This window comes from Mobula hypostoma, chromosome 11, assembly GCF_963921235.1.
Source record: "Mobula hypostoma chromosome 11, sMobHyp1.1, whole genome shotgun sequence".
Lineage (NCBI taxonomy): Eukaryota > Metazoa > Chordata > Chondrichthyes > Myliobatiformes > Myliobatidae > Mobula > Mobula hypostoma.
Window position 1 is genome coordinate 49370927 of NC_086107.1, and position 12080 is coordinate 49383006.

Below are 12080 nucleotides of genomic sequence, written 5' to 3' on the forward strand. Positions count from 1 at the left end.
CTTGGCTCCGCCATCACGGACACCCTCTCCCTAGACCCCGAGGTCAACAGACGAATCAGACGAGCAGCCTCAACATTCACCAGGCTGACAAAGAGAGTCTGGGAGAACAGAAAGCTGATGATGCACACCAAAGTTGCAGTCTACAGGGCCTGCGTCCTCAGCAAACTGCTTTACGGCAGCGAGACCTGGAGCCTCTACTACAGACAAGAGCAGCGTCTCAACGCCTTCCAGCTTCGCAGCCTGAGACGCATCCTGGACATCATGTGGACTGACTGAGTCACCAACAATGAGGTCCTGGCCAGCTCCCAAATATCCAGCCTCTTCACCCTGCTCCAAGAACGCCGTCTCCGCTGGCTGGGCCACGTACACCACATGTCAGACGGAAGGATCCCGAAAGACCTGCTGTACGGGTAACTGGCCTTCGGCAAGAGAGCACAAGGGCGACCCCATCTTCGTTTCAAAGACGTTTGCAAGAGAGACATGAAGTTACTGAAAATGAACGTTCAGAGGTGGGAGGACATCGCAAGCGATCACTCTCACTGGAGGCTGGAACTACGCAGAGGTCTAAAAAGAGGAGAAGAGAAGCTGAGGCTTGCTGCTGAAGTAAAGCACACTTGTTGGAAAAACAGCACCAAGACAACACTGGAGGACAGCGCCTTCAAGTGCAGTCGCTGCAGCTGAGACTGTCACTCCTGTGTGGGTCTCTACAGCCACAACAGATGCTGCTCTAACACAGACTGAAGCAAGACTTTCCAGGCGCAGATCCATGGTCTTGCAAGACTAACTCATACCACCACCACCTTGGAGAGTATTCTAACTGGTTGCATCACCATATGATGTGGTGAGGCCACTGCACAGGATGAGAAATAGCTGCAGAAAGTTGTGAACTCAGCCAGCTCGATCATGGACACTAGATTCCCCAGCACCCAGGACACTCAAAAGGCAATGTGTCTGTGGTAAACTGTATTTATATGTTGTAACTGGGTTAACTGTCTGGACACGCCCCTCTGCTGACTGCCCCTGTGGCTCCTCCCACAGACCCCTGAATAAAGGTGATTTCGCCCTGTTCCTCCCCCTCAGTCCAGGGGCAGACACGCAACATGCTGGAAGTCATATTTTACTGTGAATAAAAGCCTTTCAGTATTTACCCTACTTCAGTCATTTGGAATAATTGAAGGTGCTTCAGTGTCAAAAAGGCAGCACTTATCATTCAGGACCCCATCACCTGGGACATGCCCTCTTCTCATTGCTATCATTAAGGATGAGCTACAGGATCCTGAAGACATATACTCAATGTTTCAGGAACAGCTTCTCCTCCTCTGCCATCAGATTTCTGAATGGACAATGAACCAATGAACACTAACTCAGTACTTTTCCTCTCTTTTTGCATTATTTATTTAATTTAATTTTCTTTCTTTATATACATTTCTTATTGTAATTAATGGTTTTTATTATTACATATTGCAGTATACTGTTTCTGTTAAACAACAAATTTCATGACTTATGCCCGTGATATTAAACCTGATTCTGATTCTTAAACACAAAATACTCTGCAGATGCTGGGCTCAAAGCAACACACACAACACGCTGGAAGAACTCAGCAGATCGGGCAGCATCTGTGGAAACGATCAGTCAACGTTTCGGACCGAGACCCTTTGTCAGGACTAAAGAGGGAGGGGCAGGGGCCCTATAAAGAAGGTGGGGGGAGGGTGGGAAGGAGAAGGCTGATTCTGATTCTGAATGCTCCTCATATGTTACACCTTGACCAATGCCTTATAAAGCCTCAGAATTATATCCATACTTTTATATATTAGTCCTCTTGAAATGAATGCTAATATTGCATTTGCGTCCCTTACCACTGACCCAACCTACAAGTTAATCTTTAGGGAATCCTGTGTGAGAACTCCCAAGTCCCTTTGCACCTCAAATTTTTGATTTTTTCCCCTGATTAGTAAATAGACTTTGCCTTTATTCCTTCTACAAAAATGCATGACCATTAACTTCCCTACTATATTCCATCTTCCAGTTCTTTGCCTATTCTCCTAATCTGTGTAAGTCCTTCTGCGGACTCATTCCTTCCTTCCTCAACGCTACCTGCTCCTTCACCTATCTTCATATTGTCCTCAAACTTGGCCACAAAGCCATCAATTCCATCATCTAAATCATTAACATATAACATGAAAAGAAGCAGTCCCAACATCAACCTCTGCGGAATACAACTAGTCACCGGCAGCCAACCAGAGCAGTTCGCCTTTAGTCCCACTCTTTGCCTCTTGCTAGACAGCCAATCTTATGTCCATGCTTACATTTTTCATGTAATACCATGCAATCTTAACTTATTAAGCAGCCTCATGTGTGGTGCCTCATCAAAGGCCTTCTGAAAATCCAAGTAAACAATATTCACTGACTCTCTCGTCTATCCTGCTTGTTATTATATGAAATAATTCCAACAGATTTGTCAGGCAAGATTTCCCCTGAGGAAACAAGGCTGACTTTGGCTATTTTTCAAGTGCCTTAAAGTACCCCGAAACCTCATCCTTAATAATGGACTCCAGCCACTGGAGTCAGCTAACTGGTCTGTAATTTCCTGTTTTTCTGCCTCCCTCTCTTCTTAAGGAGTGCAGTGACCTTTGTAATTTTCTAGTCCTCTGGAACCAATCTTAAATCAAGTAATTCTTGAAAAATCACTATTAGTGCCTCTATAATCTCTTCACCTGCCTCTTTCAGAACGCTGGGTTGTAGTCCATCTGGTCCATGTAATCTGTCTACCTTCAGACTTTCAGCTTCCCAAACACTTTCTCCTTTATAATAGCAACTACACTCACTTCTGCCCCCTAACACAGAAAGGTGAAAGTTGACATATTGAAGGAAACCTGAGGGGAAACTTCTTCACTCAGAAGGTGACGTGAGTGTGAAACAACAACCAGTGGAAGTGGTACCACGGTTCCATTGTGTTCCACTGCAACATTTAAGATAATTCTGGATAAGTACATGAATGGGAGGGGTTTGGAGGGCTATAGCCCAGATGCGGTTCAATAGACTAGGCAGAATGGACCAGATGGGCTGAAGGGCCTGTTAAGGTGTTCTATGACTGTGTATTGATCAGTTTTGTTTCATAATTTGTATGAGAAATTATTAATATTTGAATTCATTTTCAAAAAGGATTTTCTTCAAAGAATGAACCCACATACTCTAGGTAGCTTTCTTGACCCCACCATTGTCTCTAAACGGTCAGTCTACAGGCTGATATGCAGTGCCAGTAGAGAATAAGCAGACCCATACTAAATGTTGGGATATTCCAAGGCATTGTTTTCAATTCTATCACAAGCTCTGACTCTGTTATTAACAATCGTCTAACAATTGTCCAAGCCTGCACCAGACTTTTATCCACCGTGATGTCACATTTGCACCTTATAATATTTTCAGGAGCATATTTGTGCCATTTCAAAGATCTCAAATTTCACCCATACAATGCCACCTGTTACCACCGCTGCCTCCATTATTATGTTGCTGCAACACTTTTTGATGCCATTTGATATTTCTGGACATGAATGCAGAGCTGATGCAAAACTCTGCTGTCCATGTCTTGTTTGCTATTAGTCATGTGATAACATTCATTTTCAGTTGAGCAGTGTATTAATTTTGAAGTTCATATACTTGTCTTAAAATTTCTCCATAACCTCGACCATTTCTCATTTTGTAACCCCTTCCAGCTGGCAGTCCTTCAGAGCCCTGTATATTCCTTTAACTTTGGCTTCCTGGTTTGCCCTAGTTTTAATCACTCCACTACTGACAGGTGGCCTTTAAAAGAATGACACTTAAATCTCTGCCCCTCTAACTATCTTTGCTCCTTTAAGACCTTCCCTGCAGCCTGTGTCTTGGATAATGTTTGTGTCCACCTTCATTAATATCTCCATACACGACTTAATGTCTAATTTTATTTGAGAAACCTTCTGTGGAAAGTCTTAGAACATTTTGTTAAAGATAAGGTATAAACAAGTACAAACTATTTTTGTTAAAGAACAATAGTTATTCTGGTGTTATGCTTTGTAGTAAAATTAGAAGGATATATTTCCTTAAGTTACTGAGAGTTTATTAAGGATAATACCTGTCTCACAATAATGCCAAAAGAGATAATTAAAGTTCTTTCTGGTGTGTTAGACGGTGTTTTTTTTTGTGTATTGTTGATTATTTATTCAAAACCATGATGTTGTTGCCTTTACAAGACCAGTGTTGATTGCCTAAAAGTAATTGTTCTTGGTAATGCTGAGATTCTCTCTGCACCTTTTGTGTTAAACATAATCTATTATTGCTGCTGGGGCAGGTGTTCCAATATTTGGACCCAGTGATAATGAAGAGATGGTAACATATTTCCAAAGCAACACACACAGAATGCTGGGGGATCTCTGCATGTCAGGCAGCATCTATGGAAATCAATAAACTGCTGATGTTTCGGGCCAAGTTCCCTCTTGGACTGGAAAGGAAGGGGGAAGACTCCAGAATAGAAAGATGGGCGGAGGAGAAGGAGGACAGCTAGAAGGTGATAGGTGAAGCTAGGTGGATAGGAAGGGTAAAGGGCTAGAGAGGAAGGAATCTGATAGGAGGCAAGAATGGACCATAGGAGAAAAGGAAGGAGAAATGGACCCAAAGGGAGGTGATAAGCAGATGAGAAGGGGTAAAAAGTCAGAGTGGGGAATAGAAGAGGAAGGGAGGAGGAGGGAAATGTTTTTTTTTAGCAGGAGGAGAAATCGATGTTCATACCATCAGGATGGAGACTACCCAGATGGAATATAAGGTGTTGCTCCTTCACCCTGAGTGTGGTATCATTGTGGCACAAGAGGAGGCCATGGACAATGCTGGATTGGGCATGGCAATTGCAATTAACATGTTTGGCCATCAGGAAGTTCTGCTTTTGGTGGATGGAGCAGAGGTCCTCGATGAAGTGGTCGCCCAGTTTTTGATGGGTCTTGCCAATGTAGAGCAGGCTGCATCGGGAGTACTGGACACAATAGATAACCCCAGCAGGTTCGCAGGAGAAGTGTTGCCTCACCTGCAAGGACTGTTTGGGGCCCTGAATGCAGATGAGGGAGGAAGTGATTGGGTAGGTGTAGCACTTCGGTTGCTTACAGGGATAAGTGCCGGGAGGGAGATTCGTGGCGAGGGATGCATGGACACAGGATTCATGGAGAGAGTGATCCCCTCAGAAAGTGGAGTGAGTGGTAGAGATATGTTTGGTGGTAGGATCCCTTTGGAGAAGTTGGAAGTTGTGGAGAATGATGTGTTGGATGCAGAAGCTGGTAGGTAAGGACAAGAGGAGCTCTATCACTGTTAAGCTGGGAGAAAGATGGGGTGAGTAAAGATATTCATGAAATGGAGGAGATGTGGGTGAGGACAGCATCAATGTTGGAGGAAGAGAAGCCCCCTTTTTTGAAGAAGGAGGACATCCCTGATGTCCTGGAAAGGAATGCCAATCCTAGGAACAAGAGTGGCAGAGACGAAGGAACTGAGAAAAGGGAATAGCATTTTTACAGAAGAGAGAGTGGGAAGAAGTATAGTCAAGATAACCGTGGAAATTGGTAGGTTTATAAAAGATGTCAGTTGACAGTTTCTCTTCAGAAATAGACAGGGAGATTGAGATCATGACCGTGTCACCACCCACAAATCCAATCTGCTAATTAAATTTGCTGACAATACTGCATTGATTGACCTTATCTCTAATAATAACAAGGCAACCTACAAAGAGGAAGTCACCACCCTGACACAGTGGTATCAAGAGAACAACCTCTCCTTCAATGTCACAAAAACAAAGAAGTTGGTTGTGGACTACAGGAGGAATGGAGACAGGATAACACCAATTGACATCAATAGATCTGGGCTTGAGAGGGTGAACAGCTTTAAGTTCTTCTGCATACATATCACCGAGGATCTCACATGCTCTATACATACCAGCTGTATGGTGAAATAAGCAGAAGAGCACCTCTTTCACCTCAGATGTTTGAAGAAGTTTGGCATGAGTCCCCAAATCCTAAGGACTTTCTACAGGGACATAATTGAGAGCATCATAACTGGCTGCATCACTGCCTGGTATGGGAACTGTAATTCCCTCAATCGCAGGACTCTGTAGGGAATGGTTAGGACAGCCCAGCGCATCTCTAAATGTAAACTTCCCACTATTCAGGACATTTACAAAGACAGGTACAATATGTTGAAAAGGGCCTGATGCATCATTGGGGACCTGAGGCACCCCAACCATGAACTGTTCCAGCTGCTACCATCCGGGAACGGTACCACAGCATTAAAACCAGGACCAACAGGCTCCAGAACAGCTTCTTCCACCAGAGCATCAGACTGATTAATTCACACTGATACAATTGCATTTCTATGCTATATTGACTGTCCTGTTGTACATACTATTTACTACTACTGCTTATTACAAATTACGATAAATTGCACAATGGACATTTAGATGGAGATGTAACGTAAATATTTTACTCCTCATGTATGTGAAGGGTGTAAGAGGAGGGAGGTGTCTGGAGTGGACCAAGTGAATTTAAGTGCAAGGTGAAAGTTAGAGAAATATGATGAAATTAATGAACTCAGCATGGGAACATCAAACAGCACCAGTGCCGTCGGTAATGTAGCTGAGGAAGAGTTGGGGAGCATTACCAGGGAATGTATGGAACATGGACTGTTCCATGTAGCAAACAAAAGGGCTGGCATAGCTGGTGCCAATGTGGGTACCCATTGAGTCTGGAGAAAGTGGAAAGAGCTGAAGAAAATGTCTGGATGGTGTTTAACTTGTGGGAGAACTTACAGCTAGTAGCGCTTCTATCCTTGTCCTTCGACATGATAGAGGCTGCAAGAATAGGATGTGCAGAAAGTGCCTTGGGTTCATCATGTACATGTAAGCATTGCTGTAGTAGTTGAAGAAGAGAATGTTTTTAAGGTGCTGGCCAAGCAGGCTACATTTTCCTAGGTGGTGTCTCAAACTGCTTAAGGTGCACAGAAAGAGTATTCTAAGGCTGCATCATTGTTTGGTACGGAATGGACAAGAAGGCTCTACAATGGGTAGTCAAAACTGCTCAGTGCTATCAAGGACGTATACATATATACAGAAAGGTGCTGAAATCTTGAATGTTGAATCTTATTGGGACTGAAGAAATATTATCACACTCATGATTTGCCTCTTCAGTTTATGGAAAGATTTTGGGCAGTCATTAAGTTACTCACTTGCTACAGGATAGGCATCCTCTGATCTCGTCTTAAAGTCATGGCATTTATGCTGCTGCCCAGTTAAGTTCCATGTCAATGGTGTACCCTTGAAGGTTGAAGGTGAGACATACATGAGATGTTGGTAATGTCATTGAATGCTAACGGGAGGTGGTTTAACTCTCGCTTGTCAGAGAGGGCCTGGCTCATATATGATGTGTATAATTCTGGCCAGTAATCAGCTTATGCCTGAAAATTGTCCAAGTCCTTAATGTGATAGCTATTGCCCATTGAAGTACAGAATGTTATGGATTTTAAAAGTTAATTTACTAATGACCTAGTATATTTCTTGGTGTCCAATTTTGCTCAATTAGATCTGATCTGAATCTATCCTAGCACACATATTAATAGTGTAACACAGCACAAAGAACAGTATTATCAGTGTGGCCCCATAAAATGAGTGTATGAAGATTTCCAAAATACTATAATTTTGTACCCTCCTAATGTCGGGTCAGTAAATGCAAATGTATGTTATGACGATACAGATTACTAAGATTCAATAAGTTAGTAAGTTAGTCAGTCTTAGCTGGACATTGAGATGTTATAATTGTTTGATGTTGAAAGGGCCATTGAAATGAACCCTGAGCTCCGTTTTTGCTTCTTATTGGTGTCCTTTGGCTCATATTGTCAAGTGGACATGAATAAGCCTCTAGTTTGGCAGCGCTAGGAGAGGCTACAGCTCCATTCTTCAGCACTCATTGCTTGGATTCACTTCTTATATATACGATAAGATAAGATAGACTTGATTTATCCTGTTAGGAAGTTATTGTTGCAAGGTTGCTCAGTCAGAAATATATACTTTAAAATACACTATGTAAGTATTGAGGTATGAAAAGAATACAAAATGTGCATTAAAACGTAATAGTGCAAAATACAGATGTGCAATGAAATCATATACACTTAAGAAGGAGGAGTTGTAGAGTCTTATAGCCACAGGGAGAAAGGATCTCCTGTGGCGTTCAGTGGTGCACCTCAGTCTGTTACTGAAGGTGCTCCTCTGTTTGTCCAGTATGTCATGGAGGGGTGAGAGGGATTGACCGTAATGCTCCGTAGCTTCTGCAGCATCCACCTCTCAGACACAAACATCAGAGAATCCAGTTCCACCCCCGGAACAGAACCAGTCTTCCTGACGAGCTTATCGATCTTCTTGGAGTCAACTGCTCTCACCCTTCTGCCCCAGCAGACAACAGTGTAGAATAGAGTTCTGGCCATCACTGAGTCATGGAACAACTGCAGATATTGAATGACTGGAGCCACCTCAGGAACTACAGTCGGCTCTGTCCCTTCTTGTACAGAGACCCTGTATTTTCAGTCCAGTCCAGTTTATTGTCAACGTGAGTTCCCAGGTATTTGTAGTCCCAAATGACTTCCACATCCATTGCCTTGATGGAGATGGGAATGCAGGGTGTTTTCACCTTCCTGAAGTCCACCACCAACTCCTTTGTCTTAGTGATTTGAGCTGCTGGTGATTCAGCCCACACCACACCACACCACAAAATTGTCCACCACTCCTCTGTACTCAGCCTCTTGAGCCCGGCTGATACAGCCCACAACTGCCGAATCGCCAGAATCTTCAGCAGGTGGCAAGACTCCGAGTTGTAACTGAATTCCAAGGTGTAGACAGTGAACAAGAAGGGGGGCAGGACAGTTCCCTGAGGTGCCCCTGTGCTGCTAACCATAGTGTCTGACATATAGATACTGTGTAATATATAGTATACAATACTGTGAAATATATATATTTTCACCCTAAACTCAGGCTAAGAGTGTTTGCTAATGTTGTGAGAGTGGTGTCCCAGCCTGAATCACTACCTGAGGATAATAAATGAACAATCATTTACACAAAACATCATTAATAGCCAGATGTCTCCTCAATGGAATAAAAGGTTCTTGTTCAGTAGGCCTATTGTTTAAACAAATACTTTTGATTTACTTGAGCTGTGTTCTCTTTCCTGGTATAATATATTGGTGGCATGAAAATTGTTGAAGAATAATACTGCAGTGGGAAAACTGATGCAGTAATAGAGCCCTCAGCATTGCCCTTGCCTCATTTTATTTTCTTGCCAGGGCAATAAAACTTTAGAACCCACTGAAGCATTACATAGAAAGAAATCCTTATTCTAAATAGAAAATATTTCCATGATAATGCAAATATACAGCAAACAGCTATGGCATATAGAAACAACTACGTACATAGAGCCTCAGTTTCAGGAGCTCAGTTTTAATTATGCACTCGTTCAGTTTTGCTGTACACAAAGTGGCCACTTTATTATTAGGTTCCTTCTTTACCTAATAAAGTGACCATTGAGTGTATGTTTGTGGTCTTCTGTTGCTGTATCCCATTCAGTTCACGATTTGACATTGTGCATTCAACAATGTGTTTATTTGAGTTACTGTGACCTTCCTATTAGCTTGAACCAGTCTGGCCATTCTCCTCTGACCTCTCTCATTAACAAGATGTTTTTACTCTCAGCACTGCTGCTCACTGGATGTTTTTTTTTGTTTCTCGCACCATTCACCGTAAAATCTAGAGACTGTTGTGCATGAAAATCCCAGGAAATCAGCATTTATTGAGATACTCAAACCACCCCATCTGGCACTAACAATTATACCACAATTAAGGTCACTTAGATCACATCTCTTCCCCATTTTGGTCTGAACAACACTGAACCTCTTAACTATGTGACGTGCTTTTAAACATTGAGTTGCTGTCATATGATTGGCTGACTAGATATTTGCATATATAAACAGGTGTATAAGTGTACCTAATAAAGTGGCCACTGAGTGTATATCAGTTGTGAACAACCAATTCAGGTTAAGTGCTTTCAAGAAAGTTGTGTTCTCATTATCTCATAGTGCTTAGCTCATAGTGTTTCCCTTTTTTATGTGCAGGTGAAAACTGGGCCAATGCATTAACAAAATGCTTGGCTGTAGTTATATTGAGCTTCTCTGATTGGCATATTTTTCCAATATTTATGCAGGGTTTAATAATGGAATTTATTAAGGCCTTTAAAAGCAAGTAGTCTTTAGGGTCCAGTAATTGTTAGTAAGTATGCACTGCAATGCAGTCAGTTTAACAGGTGTTCATTTTAATGTTGACTGACTGTAGTCATACTTTTTTGAAAGGAAGATATCTGTAGTTGTTGCAAGTCAATGATCTCAGTCCCAAGACATCAAAGCAGGAATTTCGAGGGCAGTGTCCTTGGCCCAATAATGTTCATCTGTTTCATTGATGATCTTTGCTACATTGTAATCAGATCAAGGATTATAATGCTGATTTCTAAGTTGCTCAAACTCATTTGTAGCTGTTCAGAAAATTTCCTTTGTGTACCTGTAATACGTTCCAGATAACATTCAGGTGTTAAGTGGCAATTATAATACACATTGCGCAGATGCCCAACATTGCTATCTCCAAAAGGAGATTCTAACCACCTACAGCCTAATAAAGTAAAGGCATCCGTTAGTCTTGCGAAACCATGGATCTGCGCCTGGAAAGTCTTCACTCTCCAGGGCGCAGGCCTGGGCAAAGTTGTATGGAAGACCAGCAGTTGCCCATGCTGCAAGTCTCCCCTCTCCACGACACCAATGTTGTCCAAGGGAAGGGCATTAGGACTCATACAGCTTGGCACCAGTGCCGTCGCAGAGCAATGTGTGATTAAGTGCCTTGCTCAAGGACACAACAAGTTCCCTCGGCAGAGGCTCGAACTTACGACCTTCAGGTCGCTAGTGCAATGCCTTAACCACTTGGCCACATGCCCACACACAGCCTAATAAATAACATTAATAATCATCAACATCCTGGGAGTCATTATTGAACAAAAACTCAACCGGAATGACCACATAAACTTTGTAGCTGCAAGAGCATTTTGAGTTGTTGTATCTTATGCCAAGTAGCTCACCCCTGAACTCATCAAAGCCATTCCACCATCAAGTCAGGAGCGTGAGGAGGTAATCTATGCATTCAGTTGAGTGGTGGTCAAAACACTCACTGATGGTCAAACACTCAGTGGTGGTCGGAAGTTCAATACCATACAGGACAAGGCAACCAGCTTGATTGGCACTCCATCAAATAACACTAAATTCATTTATGCCCACTATCACCTCAACGAAGGATAGCAGGAACAATGTACCTGCAGACACATTGTCAGAATTAGCTGCCACTGACTTGAATGTAGAACATGTTTTCTCATTGTAACTGGGTCTAACCTCTTCCTGCCCATCACTGTGGAAGGGCCCTCAACAGAAATTAGTAGTGATTCAAGAAATCAGTTCAATACCATATTCTCCAGGGCTTAAATGTATTTTTAACTAACAATTGTTCCTTGTGAAATAATTGTGTATGGAAAGTGTGTATAATAGAACACTTCAAATTAACAATGGGATAATAGACTACAATCTGCCTCTTCATAACATAATAGTCATGGACCTCCTGTTTTCTTTTTATGACAGAACAATAAGGTCTGTTGATGAACATCATGATGATCACACACATGACCATAAACAGCGTCCACCTGGTTTGACCTTCTGAGAGTAAGTACTGGTCTCTGTACAGGGTGAAACATTCCACTGGGGATCAGTAAACTCAAAAGTGCACTGCATTTAACTAAGTTACCAATCATAAATCAGTTATTTTTTCAGATTAGTTAAAATACAGAGAATGGCTACCATAGAACAAATTCCGATTAACTGATATGCTACTTATTAAAACGATCTTCATTGTACAACTGAATCTTAGAAATTTATTCAGAAGGTAAATGAAGAAAAGTTGACAATGGAAGTAAACTCCAGACTAGAACATAAATTAGTAGTTTCGA

General features: G+C 42.2%; 1 protein-coding gene across 1 annotated transcript in view; it reads left to right on the forward strand.

The window, feature by feature from the left end:
* Positions 1 to 11794, forward strand: part of saxo4 (stabilizer of axonemal microtubules 4) — a 112894-nt gene extending 101100 nt beyond the window's left edge. The window contains exon 13 of the mRNA XM_063063198.1: positions 11716 to 11794. Coding sequence (XP_062919268.1) covers positions 11716 to 11794 — 79 coding nt within the window. The remainder of the gene's footprint in view (positions 1 to 11715) is intronic.
* The last annotated feature ends 286 nt before the right edge of the window (positions 11795 to 12080 follow it).